Source organism: Chenopodium album, chromosome 10 (genome assembly GCF_948465745.1).
Source record: "Chenopodium album chromosome 10, dcCheAlbu1.1, whole genome shotgun sequence".
In the NCBI taxonomy this organism is placed as follows: domain Eukaryota; kingdom Viridiplantae; phylum Streptophyta; class Magnoliopsida; order Caryophyllales; family Amaranthaceae; genus Chenopodium; species Chenopodium album.
This window is the reverse complement of record NC_137843.1, coordinates 4,966,565-4,983,459: the sequence shown is the minus strand read 5'-3', so window position 1 is coordinate 4,983,459 and position 16,895 is coordinate 4,966,565. Positions and strand designations below refer to the sequence as shown.

General features: G+C 29.8%; 1 protein-coding gene across 1 annotated transcript; it reads right to left on the bottom strand.

The window, feature by feature from the left end:
- Positions 1-1,047: 1,047 nt before the first annotated feature.
- On the bottom strand, positions 1,048-7,758 carry LOC145563242 (WAT1-related protein At5g64700-like). The gene is made up of 8 exons (XM_081623686.1): positions 7,483-7,758; positions 7,166-7,228; positions 6,947-7,063; positions 3,825-4,083; positions 2,881-3,039; positions 2,432-2,583; positions 1,418-1,627; positions 1,048-1,270 (listed from the first exon to the last, which is right to left on the bottom strand). Exons 1-7 carry the CDS (start codon positions 7,653-7,655, stop codon positions 1,459-1,461), a joined length of 1,092 nt encoding a protein of 363 aa, XP_081479812.1. The 5' UTR covers positions 7,656-7,758; the 3' UTR covers positions 1,048-1,270; positions 1,418-1,458.
- Positions 7,759-16,895: the final 9,137 nt, after the last annotated feature.

Genomic DNA, 16,895 nt, shown 5'->3' with positions numbered 1-16,895 from the left:
ACACTATACAGTTGATGATAGTTTTGTTTCATATTTTTATTACTCATAAGTTGGATTAATTTCTCATATTAATTAGTTAATCTTATTTAATATTATAAGCCGTGCATCGCACGGGTATTGTACTAGTTGTATACTACTAGTATGAAGTTTTCTGGAGAGAGAGAAAAAAAAAGTTTGCTTATTATATATGGTGGGCCTCTAGCCTTGTTGGGCTTATTACTGCCCCACTATCATACAGTAAGTTAACTTCCATCATTTTTGAACCCGAGACCTTGTACTGTTGTACTTCTTCCCTCTTTGAGGCTCTTTCAAGTCTTTTTATTTTTATTTTTTTTGACAGACATTTTATTTCTAAATTCTTGGTTAAAAGTAGGATTAGATATGTTTAGGTTCTGTTTGGATAACTTGATTTTGTCTAAAATTATTTAAACATGTTTGAACTTAATTTATTAAAATTTATCTAACTAATTATTTATAAAATATAATAAAATAAATTAAAATAAGATGAAACAAATAGATCCTTAGACATTTAGGTTATTAACGAGCCATATGCCGGTCAAACCACTCACTGCGAAGGCCATCCCAAGGGATAGGACAATGGCAAGGCATGACGGCATGCCTTACAAGTCTACCACAATCAATTGTTTCCGATTTATTTTTATTTTTTTATTTTTAAAACAATGGTTTGACATGCCAAACAATGGCAATCCAATCGTGCTTTTCTCGTACCATGGCATGTTGGTCGATACAAAATGAGAACCTTATGAGTTATGACAACCCTTGAAATTAAATAGGCCTTTCAGCCTTGCATCACCGGCACTAGCACGGCCGTTGTCACTTACTGTATACAATGCAAGTATGTGATCTTAATTTTATATGCTTTCAATCCCCTGAATCGAACACTACATTTGAAAGTTGTATATATAGACCATCCATATAATGAAATTCACTCATATCGTAGATTGATGTTGTAATGCTTGTATATACGTAGTACTTCGTATTTTTTCTATTAGGGAGACAAAAAAAATATATGTACTTTATATTAGGCATAGAATGAGGTAAGAGAATTACATCATCATCTATGCATAGATTTAATGCTACCCTAATACAGTATATATACTTCATATTTCTTCTCAAAATATACTTGGTGTAAGTGTAAGAAATCAGCAGCCAACATCAAAACTTGAGAGCTTATGATGGAAATTCTCCTTGGTCCTTGACACCTTCAAGTCTCTAGATCGGATTTGATGCTCTCTCAATTTCGAGTGATCTAACACCACGTAAAAACGGAATAATAAGAAATAATATTAAGAATAAAAGGGGCGAATTTAAGCAAATTAAAAGTGTGTAAGATATAACGTAAAAAAAAAAAAAAAAACGGAGGTAGTATAATAAAACGAAGGAAATTTGGGAATACCTTCTTGCCTTACAAAATCATCAATAATTAGATATATATACTTAAACAATGGAGGGTGAATTCTTGGTTCCTTTTATTACTTTAAATTCCAGGCCTTCTTTATCTGCTTCAACAACGGTTGAACAAGTTGATGGAATTATCATTTGTTCTTTACTCTTTGCCCACAAGAAACTGTAGAGCCCTCCAACTAGCAAAATTCCACCTATGACACTGAAAATAAAACACATGCAAAAACATATTTAGACCTCGTTCTTTTTACTTTATTTCTAGTTATTTTAAAAAATATAAGTTCAAATAAGGATTAATATGAATGATTATATAAGCTTATATTTCTAACAAGGGTCACCTAAATTTGATTTACAACGAACTAAATTATATATACAGGTTCTTTTAAGGTCTAATAATTCTGAAAAGTCGAGAAGTTCACATAGTTCATATAAGTGAAAATCATCTTTATTAAGTATCATAAGTACTTAATTAATCATTTAGCATATAAACTTCTTGGTTAGTTTGAGTAAAATGATAAATAAATGATATAAGTTCCGGTAAGACAAGACAATTAGTATAATTAGTTAAATTTTTATTTAGAGATATAATAAATGTAATTAGTTATAATTGTATGATAATTCATCTTCATCTGATCCGAAAAGATATAAATTCATCCTTAGTTAGATATATAGTAATTTTCATTTTTGTTCTTTCTCTTGATAGGTAGGGTTCAATCGTGAGAGATTGTTCTTGATGTATTTTTCTTTTAAAAATTACTAAAAAAAAATTATAATGATTACGTACATAGTACAAGCTACAAGTACATTAAACAAAAAGTTCAATATATAATTGATGTTAATTTGACTTTGCAATATTTGTCACGTTTAAATTTATGAAACTTGACACGTACACCAAAAAAAAGGAACAAGACATTAAAGGTGATAGGTCAAATTTAGAGAAGTTGACATTTGCCAATTAGCCAATTGCCCAATATATAGTGCATAAATGAGAAATTTAGGTAATAACCTGCCCAAAGTGATTATCTCTCCAAGCAGAAGAACAGAACAAAGCATGGTAAGGATAAGGCCCAAAGGAGTCCACAGTGCCAGAAATACTGGCCCCTTCTTCTCTATCACATATGCTTGTAAATAGTATGCCACTCCTGTCACCACTATTCCCTGTTTCAACATAATTTTAAGTATGCATGAGGGTTATTTAACATTAAAACAAAAATAAATATTACGTACACGTGACATTGAATCTATGATTGCTATTAAAAAAAAAAAAAAATTGTATGGTCGAATTTACAATAATTTATTGTAAGATTAGAACTAAAAAATATAGTGTTAATCTATATCCCCCAATATTTGTTTTAGTATTTTTTTTTTTTCCGCTTTCTTTATGCAAAAGGCTTGATGGTTAGGAAGAATATATAAGCGAAAAGAAAGAAGAGAGAAGTGTATTAAGTAACATACACAATAAGCAACGGCTAGAAGACGGACATTCCAACCAAGCATCCATTGAGAAGGACGACGTTCCACAAGAATAGCTATTGCAAATGACTGAATTGAACTCAAGAAGCAACTTAGTGCTGTGAACAAAAGCTTTGACGGGTACCCTTTCATGATTCGAGCCTATTTTATTATATTTCATCCAAAAAAAAAAAAAAAGAGTGAGTTATTAAACATCAAAATCATGCACATGAAAATAAATAGTAGTAAGTGACTTTACAACAGTATATAATGCGCAATCAAATTCAAGGTACGATTTATAACATGAGTAACACGATATGTATATCAATGAAAGAGTGAACATAAATCATTGTTGGTGGTGGGTTAGATTTTGTACCCTTTGTAACTACTTTGGGGGTACACTACTTGAAATTGAAGTTACTTTAAGGTCTTTAACTAATGTTAATATTTGAATTGTGGAGTACATATGTATATCTTTGAATTGTGGAGAACATCTTATCCGATGTTGTAATGATTTGAAAAAAATATAAGAATTTTTTAAATGCACGTTTGATTTATGATAACGTAACAAAGAATGATAATGTAATAAAGAACTTTATATGTACAACTATAACATAGATATCGAAATTCACTCACAAAAAAGCTTGAACTTGACCATTGTTTGCCGGATATAGATTTTCTATTAAATTGTACGACTATAACGTAGATATTGAGTTTTTACAAATAAAAATCATCATGAACTTGAGTACTTGACCATTTGTCGGATATAGACTTTTAATATGTATATTTACATTTTCAAAATACCATCAATATATAATACGAGTATATACAGAGTATTTATAGATGATAAATTTATAAATGATTGATTCATGCATTATTGGCAAATATGAAAGAAATTAAACGTCTCAACATAATGCAATAGTAATAAGAAAATAGGTGTGTATTACCTGCATAACAAGCCAGAGAGCCCAAAACGTGTTACCGGTGAGCAAGATAAAAACACCCTTAATCCAAGTGGGGCCGGAGTGGGTTTGAGTCTGTGGCGGCTGGTTGGCTGCTGGGTGACCAGCCAGCAAGTGAGGATGGCTAAATAGTTTAATGGAAGGACCCTTATAAAGTGCTAGAGTCATGGCACCTCCCAAGCATATCACTACGCCAATTAACTTCGCTATTCCTGGGGCTGTCTTTATTTTCCATACCTCTAATCTGATACACAACAAGATTATTCAATTCACTCGTTAGAAAAACCGTTATACTTATATAACACGTTAGCAACTTAGTCTTTTTAACGTATACTGTTCATGTGACCAATTGTTTAAGTATAGTAAGATTATTAATTTATTTACTTATTATAGTAATTTCTTAAAATTTGAATATAAGTTAGTTTTACAAGTGTCCATAAACGCATATTAGGAAAACAATGGTACCATTATTTAAGATAACGACCAGACCATAAGTACTCACTCCTCAGTTTAAGATATATATATATATATGGCTGTCCCATGATATGATTACAGACATTATAAATTGCACCCTAATTATTCATTTAAATAACTTAAATCTTTTGCAAAAGCTAAGAGATTCCTATTATTCTCCTTATTAATTAACCTTTATGAACGTACTACTAAACTGTACAAAAAGAAGTTTTAAATTAAATTAAAATGTAGCATAAAGTTAGGAATACTTAGATATTAAGCATCATTTGCACCATTTTCGATTGATATGCGACCTTATTAATTTTTATGTTTACAATTTTATTATGTGGAATTTAGACTACTAGACTTTGGCGGATCTTGACCTCCATTAACTACTAGACTAATTTAAGCATCATAATTATATCTAAGTAATCACTATTAATCATTACGCGTTGTTTTATCAGTTTAAGGTTATTATCAGTTTAAGGTTATTACTTGAATAAGTGTGTGAGACATCAAGGTCTTATCCTAAACAGGAAACTCAACTAATATAATCACTAGTGAAAACAGATTGCTAAAAGGATGTGGAATGCACAGTACAAAACAAAACCAATTGGATTTACCTAATTGTCTTTCCTTCTAAGCTAGTTTGTTCTTTAGTGAGCTGTTCACTGTTTACCCCTTTTATTAAAATTAGTTTTGCAAACGATTTAAGGATAGACGAGTTTTTAATTAGTCTATTTAACCTAACTTTGATAGAAATTATTAGTGTTACGTTCGAGCTTAGCTCGTTAATAGCTTAGGTTTTTTTTGAACATGATGATCATAAACATGATCATTTGTATTTTGAGTTTTGAGTTTTAATCTTAAGCTTAAATAATAAGCTTAGCTGAATTGGATTAAATAATAAACGACCTTTGAAAATGGATTCTATATGCATCCATTTAAATGAATTCATGTTTAATGTTTGTCGATAAAAAAAAATAAAAAAATAAAAAAACAAAATAAAATAAACTATGAACAGATTCTCATTAGTATAAAACCTTTGTTTCATGTAAAGATATGCAATTTGACCGAGCTTGTTCACACCCCAATTTTTATAAGAGTAGTTGTACTAATTGGCTAACAACAAATCACATACAAATAGTAATTATTAACTAATGACTAGATATATCCCTTTTACTTTGCTTAGTTAGCCGTCTAAATGTCTAATTGTAATTAATTTATAGGAGTCGAGTAACAAATGTTTTCTTAGCTTTCCGTACTTGTATTGCATGGAATCTCTATTGACAAACTCGATCATTAATTAATTTAATTTAGAAAAATGCTATACACCGCTAACCACACTTATGAATGGTATCACATCCTTGTACAATGTGATCATGAATTGATCAATGCGTGATTGGAAAATAAATCATCATAATTCAGATCACTTTGTATGAAATCTTTAATCTATAGTCCATCCACCTCAACCCCAAGTCCCCAAAGTCAAATAATAACGGGATATTTTGTACGGAAGTATTCTCTCGCTCTTATCTTTTTTATCTGTCTTATTTTTATTTGTTATTTTTTAAAAAGTTGTATTAAATGATTATGTATATTTTATTTTGTACCACTAGGTAGAAGAAGCGATAAGTGAAATTTGTGGAGCTAAAAAAAAGATTTTAAGATGATAAAATCTTTTAGAAACGAATGGAGTAATAACACTATAGCAGCAAACAAACTATTCGTTTCAAATTAACTTAAATGAAGAGACATGTCTCCTGTGGGGAGTTATAGATTTATAATAGTGGGATCAAATTGAGATGAATAGTACAGCACCAAAATGACTTCCACCATTTTTTAAATATTTTTTTATATTATTTTATATTTTAATTTATTTCTTTTTTTCATTTATTTTAATTTTTTTTTTGTATCAATACATTACTTTAGAGCACCTGCGGTGAATGGCCATTTCCCATTTGCCAATCCAAAAATTCGTACAGACAACAAGTCCAATCAATATAATTTGGTGGTGCTCAATTAAATCTTCCTCCAAATCCATTTTCCTAAAGTTAAATTACAAAAAAATTACAAAATAGATAAGAAAACAAAATTACCCATTACTCTGATTCGGTTTTTGTCAATTTCTAAAGCAATTATTAGGATCTTCGGTTACTTCCACTTGAATAATGCTAGGCTTCTTGAATAATAATTGGCTAGTTCTGGTTAATGTTGTGTGACTGTGAAACTTAAATGATTATGTTATGAGATCAGATATAGATCTAGGTCGCATTCGTTAATAAGAAAGAATGAATTCAATTTAAATCCCAAAATCATATGACAACAGTATATTTAACTCTATAAAAAATTGATGAGACACGGATAGTTTTTCAGAAAAACTATATTCAAACAAATTATGACGCTAATATGATGTAATTAAGGATGTCCGCTTACTACCACGTACTCTCCCACCATCTATTTAAGTAGAGTACGGTATGTTTGATATGTTACGTCTGGTTTTGAAAATATGATATTATAGTACAAGTGTATTATGCCTAAGCATGACTATATGTCTATATGTGCTATATTTAGATGGAAATCATTCAAGAAAAAAAAAAAAAAAAAAGTACTAATTAAGGACATGATACAGTATAATTTAGTTACGTACGTACCTAACAAGAACAGCAAGGAAGAAAGTAATGACAGGAAGACAATTGGTTGTAGCAGCACCCATGGTTGCTGAAGTATAGGTCAACCCAATGCCATACAAATCCAAACTCAATGTTATCCTGCAACATTATACCAAGTTTTATTTACCACATGTTAATACTAGTATGATACCGGGCGTATTCAAGTCACATATATATGTAGCATGTTAATTTCGAACTTACCCAAATAAAGACATTGCGAATATTTGCCAAAATTTCTTGAATGAGAGCGGGGGTATATTTTTCCTACATTAGAAAAAAATAATAGATAATAATTAAGTCATCAATGACGATATATAATTCATGTTTCAAAAATTGAAACAAAAAACAATTTCATGATAGGTTGAATATGGAACAGTTGTGCACGATATATATAAAGGATATATTTTGACTCTTAAGAATCTTAGTGGTAGGATTTGAGCTTGTGATCCTTGGTACGTGTAAATCTTCCCACTAGTCCAAGCAATAGACATATTATGTAAACTTAATAAGTAACATACCTTTCGAGAAAGAGGGCTACGGGACCTAGAAAGATGGTGGCAATGGCCTGTCTATAGAAGGTGAATATGAAATTGTTCATGCCGACGTTGAATGCAGCCTTAGAGAGCAAGAACATACCAGTATATAGGGCTTGTATGAAAAACACAACGAGAATTGGTTTACTAAGTGCCATTTCAATAGTATTATAAATAGTTGAATTGATCAACTAATCAATTTATGAATGAGTTTGTATATATTTTCTAGTGCTTGTAAAACACATCTATATATACAAGTATCAATATATAGGTATGATAGTGAGATGAGAGTGATATGACATGAGTGGTTAGTGAAGATACTTTAAAGGAATTGAAACAAAAGTGAAAGAAGAAACTAGTGAGTAATGAAAGAAGAAACTAGTAAGGAAGAAACTAATTCAAGTAAAAATGAAGAAACTAATTTAAGTAAAAATCTTTGGCATGTGGCCCAAATAAAAGTTGTTTTTAGTGCTTTCTATGTAGGTTTAAGCAAAGCAAGAAATAAGGGGGAAGTGAACAATAGGCCAACAACAAGATTGGAATCATTTTTGTTACATTGCATCATTTTTTCTCTCTCCTAATACAAAAGAAGGCAAAACATTCTCTTTATTAATTATTATGTAATTCTTTATGTTTCTTGATATTTTTTTATATAAGTAATTATATTATACTACTAATAATAATAAAAAAAAGAAAAGATATTACGCTCTAATTTGTCAACTTGTAAAAGGTCTAAGAGGCACTTGTAAAAAGAATATGAAAAAAAAAATAACATATCTTTCTTATTGTGAATTCATTAATTATACAATGTATTTATTTATGAGATTCGAATCAATCAGGTGTTATCCCTTTTTTCGATTAGTTTTTTCAATGAATTCTCATGAGGAATTATTTTAATGAGAAATTAATTAAATTAGAAAGGTAACATAAATTACTGTAATTTGTAATATCCTCTCATATGAGAATAAGTTCATAAACCTTTTATAATAATTAGGCTTCCTATCATGCTAAGGATGCAATGTAGAATTTGTTAATTAGTGGTTCTAATACCAACACAGTACAATCAAGTATTGCACTCCATCCTTGCAATTATATTATTATTTAATTTCTTGCAATTAAATTTCTAACTTATTTAATTAAATTTGCCACATATACCACTTGGAGTGCAAACTTAGACATACACCGTTTCTAAATGAATAATGTGGAAATTATTGGCGGTTCTACAGTATATATTGGTAATACACCTAATAGTAAATCGTTTCAGCCATTCTTGGAAATCGGAATCCGTGACCTATTATACACAGACGTTTAGTTTTAATCACTAGGCTAAAACTCTATAAGTAAACCAAAAAGGTAGCTTAGTGATAATTTGTTAGTTCTTACAGTAGCATGAATCGACAGGAATGTCTCAAGCTACTTGAGCCCCATATCAAAAGTTGGAGACTCAAAGAAATCCAAATTTTTCATACCAAGAGAAAGAGGAGAGAGATATGATTTAATTTCTAAACATCAAATTAAACGCATACACAAATTGTGCGTTAATTGACCTACTTTCGGGGATAATGCATTTTACTTTCTTCTTTTCTTAATATCGTCAAGTTCTTGTCAAGTCAAAAAAGTAACAACATTCCATGCTTTCTTTTAGAGTAAATTAATCATGATTAATCCTTGCCTCTTCTTCTTATTCCTCTTTACTATAAACTAAATTTGTAGTCTATTATCTAACAAATTGTATGACTAACTGGAGATGTCTTATAGTCCAAGATCTACTCAACAATGATGAAGAAATAAAATTGTTGGTGGATTCAACATGTTGACTTTGTATTTGTTAGCTTAGATTCAACTTTTTAGAAATATTAGGGCAGCTAATGCGCACGATGTGCGCGCCATAGCTAGTTATATTTGGAATCACTTTTGGTTGGCCTAACATCACAAATTTAGTTATTGGCAGCATTATTAATGAGAGAAAATACATAAACAAATATATTTAGGGGTATAAATGCCCACACACTATTCTTAAGAGTTAAAAAAAGGTAATTATCATAAATAAGGGCAAATAAGTAAATAATCATTGTAGATGGTATAATTGTCCAAACACTATGCATTTAAAAATCTTGTACATATTAATGAGGGTGTATATGTAAATACACGTTTTAAAGGGTATAATTGACATCACACTATTTATAAGAGTAATTTTGTACTTTTTATAAGGGAAAAGGGAAAGAAGAAAGAAGAAATGAATTTTTAATTTATTAACAAATTGGTATTACTTTTAAAAAATTAATAAATATATCCTAAATAAGCTTAATTTAAAGCATTAGGTTCTTTCAATATTCTCACTACGTAATAATCATGAATAATCTCTATGTTAAATATTCGAATTTGATGCGCAAATAATATGCTCACAACTTACCATTAATTAAGTACGTTACTGCATGTACTATTAATAGAAAGATAATATTAGTTAAATTAAAAGTCACAGCATATATACCTTCCTTTTTTTAGATAATCAACGACTGGGCTATGTTAGTCTTGCATTCTTGCCAACCAACGTGACCTAAATTTAGCTAAACAAACTTTTTTGGGTTCCTTCATCATCTAGAAATCTTGAATTTATGCATGTGATGGTTTAATTTTGTTTTCTTTCCAACTTTTTTTCATCATAAATGCTTTAATTTGTTTTCTGGTTAATTATTTATTAATTGAATGGATGTACATTCTCTTCCAATTTTATTGGTTTGTACAAGCTAGTTATCTTATCTTTTTGGCATAACCTTGCACACATCAACACAGTACTGCTACATTCGCATGCAACATACATACTTTGCACAAACACAACTACATTTGTGTATCGATAAGTATCCATGGTACACGTAGTCATCTACTTGTACATATAGATCCGACCTTTAACGAATGCAAATATGTTATAAGTAAATACATAGGTTCAACACATAACACGTACTTTGTGGTACTTGTATACGTCCATGTTATTACAACTTTACGCTTTGATATAATATAACTACTTTTATGTAGTTATTTATTCATCATCTACCAAAAAATTTTGGAATATTTATCATTACAAATGTTGATGAAGTTCTTTATCAATAGTTTAACTCAAGATTTTGTACTGTACTAGACAAAAGGGGTATAGCCGTATAGTAAAAGCTAAAAGATGATACCAAAAGTGGACTAGATTAGACTCATTAGAGAGTGATTATGTACACACCAAATACATACATATACAAGCCAGGGTGGAGTAGGGAAGTTCTTGGCCAAGGAAGGAATTAGTAATTTGCTTTTCTACATGCACTTGTCAACTTTTAGCAATTAGCTATTAATAATCATGTTTATTATAAAGTAGATATGCCTTTCATAAAGAAGATTAACTCGTTTAATGAAATTATGCATGTCTACATCCATATAAAGAAGAGAAATATAGTATGAAACTTTGCAATGTTCTTTGCATCCATACAAAGGAAGCTAAGGGCTATATGATTTATCTAATCAATGATGGCACTCTATTTTATATACAGTGACAATCGAATTTTGACTCGAAAATCACATGCTTTGCGCATTCATTTTCAAGGAAAAAAAAAAACTTTAAATGTAAAACCATATAATTTATTAATTTGTTAAGTAATAACGATATCTAAACCTAGATTTTTATTAATCAATCAATAGTTTATCTAATTGTCCCACATTGATGAAAAAAATACGATTAATATGTGCATTTAATTAAGCTAAGATCGATGAAATTTTGTAAGGTTTAATTTGTAATAAGTCAAACTCTCTCCAACCTCCCATATGATCGTGTGAGTATATATAACTCTATCAAGCTGAGACCTGTATAAATATATAATCATTAATTTTGGACTAAATATCAAACTACTATTACATAATGCATCTATAAAATCTTGTTTTTTTATTAGACCTGAAGATCCTCATTGACACTTTTTTTAATTTGCACAAGCTTTATACGCGGTTCAAACAAGATGACAAGCATAGATCTATAAGCTTATAGTCAGTCTTTTTGAGTATTGTGACAATTATCCTCCATCTTTTCATTTTCATTTTCATCAATAATGTCACCTCCTTTCAATCATATGGCCAATTATATTAATTTGATTTAATTTAAAAGGGATATTAGTAGCATATTATTATTGAGATATAAAAGTACATTGATAATTTGATGTAATATTATTATGAGAATAGTGATATACTAGACTCGATATTATTGCCCCAAATTATGAGATATAAATGTGGTACTAGAATCAATATTTACCAAAAGTTCATGTAGAACAAGGTGTAATATTGTTTTTTTGGTGTTTAGAGAGCCAAAAGGACATGTAATGAGAATCGATCTCAAGATCTCTTGGGAACAGAAGGGAAGCTCTAACCACTTGTAAAAATACGTGTAATGTTTGACGAATGAGAAAAGGTGTGACCAGTATTAAGACATAATCGGTTTCCATGGGAGAAACTTAGGGCCTGTTCACATTTACTTAATTTCAGTTCAGTTCAACTCCAGTCAGTTCAATTCAGTTCAGCTCCAATCAGTTTAGTTTAGTTCAGTTCAGCTCCTAATTTCCCCCTCTCATAAAATATTCATTTCAGCTCAGTTCAGTTCAGCTCCAATCAGTTCAGTTCAGTTCAGTTTAATTCAGCACACTTCAGTAAATGTGAACATGCCCTTAAGATGTCAATAATTAATTAGATGATGGATGGGCCTATCCATCTATATATATATATATATAGATTTATTCTATTTAACGGATCAATATATATATATATATATATATATATATATATATATATATATTTGATCCGTTAAATAGAATAAAACGTTAATAATAATAGGCACGAATTAAAAGTCCACCATATATATTATCTATCCTTGATCTATATATAGTTATTAATAGAATTAAGTCATCGGCTAGATGACACATCACACGTGTCACATGATTTTCATCTTTCACTTGATCGATAAATACTAATTCTAATCTCCATCAAGGATATACACGATGAAAATCTCTAAACTACTTTTCTTGTAGGTAAAATAAAAAATATTAGGATGCCCTACTCCTAATGTGTAGTGCACTAGTGCTTAAACTGACTTATGTATCAGAGAAGAGTTTCTCATAAGCTCCCAATTTGTTCCTTGTGTACATCACCACTGTGGTCATCACCCCAATTTCACACAAAAAAATAGACATTTAATTTCTCATTATTTAATTTGAAACATTGCATGTTGTCAATCCAATATATATCTCACATACAAATTAAAAATCTGCCTATTAATTTAAAATAATATGTGTATAACTGTACAAGTTGGCAAAAACTTGTACGAAGTATAAAACAAGGTTGATCACCCCAAATTAATTAAATAAGTCACATGTAAAATTCTATCTAAGGGTAATATTTAAAGAGCTAAAAAGCAAGTTATGTTTGGTTTTAAAGGGTACGAAAGATGATAGAGAGGGGTTAAGTATGAACAGTAAAACTTTTCGAATAGTTTTCTTCCTAGGATTTATATACCATTCCCCATAAATCCACCAATAATTAACAAAGTTAAAGTGCAAAATCAAGATTAATCAACAAATAGATTAATTTAACTTTATCATTTCTTAAAAGCTTCACCATAAAATATGAATGAACCGTCCAACACGGACACGTTGAAATTATAATTTAAGTGGTTTTTTTTTTTTTTTTTTTTTTTTTTTTTTTTTTTTTTTTTTTTTTTTTTTGGGAATTTCCCTCTATAATATAAAAGATTTTGCTTAAAATTGCATTGAACTTACGTAGTAATTTGTTAAAATAAAGGCCTATGATGGCTACTTATCTACTTTGGACATTTTTAAAAAAAATAAATAAATAAATAAAGGGGGTGAAGTTGATTAGCAAATGATAGAAGTCCAAATATATGCTACATTTTGACTGATTTATATTAAAGTTGTACCATATAATATATCAAAATGCACATATATAAATAATATAAACTATGGTCCGCTGAAAAGATCAAATGAAATTATGAAAGTGAAGTTTATGGTTCATGTTAGTTGTAGTATCATGAGAAATGAAAATTTGCATTCAACTTTCTCAAAAGCAACTTATAAAGCAGATTGCAAGGAAATAACATCAATAAAATCAGAAAAGAAGACTAGCCATATTACACAATTATGCCAATAATTGGACTGCGCTAAGAAAGTTTGTACTTTCTTATTTCGTTCTCCAAAAGATTGTTTGTGTATAATTGTGAAAATAATCTTATCTGAAAAACATCTCACGTCTTTACTAAAGAGAAGATTGATTATTGATAATTGATAATTGATAATTGATACGTACATGACTACGTAGGTTGAGTGGGTTGTGTACGTCGAAATAATACTACTTGTTTCGGGTAAAGAAAAAAAAAAAACAATCAAAGGTAAGTTTGTTATGTGTAGTTGAAGATGAGTAGGTTTGGGTTAGTTGTCCATTATGACAACTTGTCAAGAACCACAATACCTAAGTTGAAGGCATAATATGATGTTTTCACCAAAAAAAAAAAGAAGGATTGATGGAGTTTACCACATTCTTTGAGATTATTTTACACGCTAGCTAGCTTAATTAGTTAGTTAAATCTTGAAAATTTATATGAGTACTAATTTTTTTTTTAAGAAATCTATTCTCTATCGTTATTGTGTACTCCTTAACTCTATACAAGTATACAACCAAAGTTCAAATCTATTCGATCTCTTGGTATAGTCGTATTTTCTGAAAACAAGTGATGTTTGCTCCTAAAATTTTAAATTCTATTCATAATTAGACAATAGGCATTAGGCACCCCATTACTTTAACGTTCTTCCAACAAAATCAAGACGCAAAAAATGAAGGTCTTATGTTCACTTTTGTGTTCCATTTAAATGCTTAATTAATGTTTATAATAATTTAAGTATAACAAGTCTCTTTTTTTTTTTTAAAAAAAAAAAAAAGGGAGGAGTAGATATATAGAACACGATCATTTTGTTTGAAATTCAATCTCTGACTAAGCTATGTAATACTTTGTGAAAAAGAACCGGTACACATATAGTCCAAATTACACCTTGCAACCAAGTCAACAACGATACTGATAAACAAATAAAGTATAAAACATATTTATGGGTTTCTACCATCAACTTAAGCAGAGGTGGAATCAAGGGGGGTTGAGGTAGGCTATGGCCACCCCCTTGATTTCGTATAATACATATTTGTATGTAATTAAGAGAATATTTGTTAGGTAGATCAGGTGGTCAAGCGTGAAAGTGAGATCATTTCTCTTCATTTTTGGCAAGGTTCGAACCTTACTGCATTCATTTTTAACCACTTTTTGCTATTTTTAATAAACTTTACTCCTAAATTTCACATTTATCAGTATTTCACATATGCTTAAGCCACATGACTCCTATAGTCTTATTAAAGTAGAATGTTAAAGTTACTTTTACTTTTTTCAAAACTTTAGAGAGTCAAAAATTTATTCATTAATTAATTTTTTTAATTATATAGAGATTAAAGTAAATAAAATTGATCTTGGCCCCCCTAATATATTATTCTGGTTCAGTCACTGAACTTAAGCTTTTAATCGAGTTAATCTTTCAATATCATATTGAAGCCAGCGTGACACAAAAGGTCAGATGTTCAAATCTCATCCACCCCCACCCCCACCCCCCACTTTCAAGTGAAATATTAAGTGTTGGAGCCCTTTTATAGATGGTTTATCTCTTATTAGCTTGATTTTTTAGGATACCTATGTGTTATTAAACGAACAACCCTTGAGTGTACTTGGATATATATAGCAATCTCTCAGAAGCTCAATAATGGGTCGTTAACTCGTAATGAGGTGCTACGATTTTATTTTGGACATGTAGTAAAGTTGGGCTTTGAAATAAAGGCAACCACCAGCACAGGTCTTGTGGGCCAAAACAATATGGTATAGTTCGTGCGAGTTAGCATCCTTAAAATTGTCCGCATGTTTCGTTTTATGACTGGATCGAGTATTGACCTTGTGGTTTTTTTGGGGTGCAAAGAGTACGGTAAAAAGCATTCGATCCCAAAACTTGTGTCGTTCTGCACTTCTACTTCTCCCGCTTCACAAAAAATTAAGTACCACCCTAAAGTCTAAACTAGGTTAAATTTGGAAGATCAATAGGCACATACTTCATCATTTATAATTTATTTTTACTTACAATATTTTTCATTTTTCGCAATGGATATAACATTTTGACTTTATGCATTATTCATCTGTTAACTTTAATTATACTTTTAAATATATACTCTCCCTATTCCAAAATAATTGACACAGTCAAATTTTACACATATACATAACGATACACTACCTTTAACCTTACTTATATATGACTAAATAGAATATGAAAATTTATATTAATACCAAATTAAAAACATATTTCACGATAAATATGTTTTTAGTATGTTAGTATAAAGCTATTGTCAAAGTTAATATATGCATAGTGAAAAAAAGTCCATCATACCACTTATTATGGGACAGAGGGAATATGTGTAAATATCTATATGAAATATTGTTGGATTGATCTAAATATATATTTTAAAAGTGTAATTTAATTTTTTTTTTATTATTAATTTTTTTTTTTTTTTTTTTTGGTGCAAACGAGAGGCAAGGCCCGAGAAATAAAAAACTAAGGCGGAACTAAATGTGGCAAAGCCACCCCTACTACATATTTTTTTTTATTAACTAATGTACATAAACACTATAGATTACAAATATTGTTGTTGTTGTACAATAGTATTCAACACGGCAAGTTATGTTATGGATATCCTTTCTTCGTAATTACAATTGTAGTTTAGATCTCGGTGGAAGACATTATATGATGTCTCACAACAAATGAAAGAGGGGTGTATTTCTTATAAATTTACAAAATTATGAGATCACAAACCAAATTTAGTAGATATGATTAATATCAAATCCGATTCATGTCATACAAAAGTACAAACTCACTTCTTCAAAGATATACATATCAAACCATATAACCAAATCATTCAAATCCAAACCATTTATAAGTAACTTTATCGCTGATTTTTTGTGGTGCATAATTACCTATCTAAGCAACTAAGGCTATTCACGAATAAAGAGTGCTTAGAGAAACACAATTACACAATCACAACTAAAGCTCACACCCTTTTTTTTATTTTTATTTTTGTTGCTTGGGAAGGAATTGAAATTGAAGTTGAAATTTCCTCATAAGTCATACTAGTAAACCCTATAAGGAAAATAACAGCACGTGAGAAGCACATGATATTAGGGCTTAAGCAGGGTTTTAGCTCTCATTTCACTCACACTCCAATCACTTTCTGACAACCTCATTTCCAGAAAACCTCTGAAAATCTCCATGAAAATGGAATTCAAA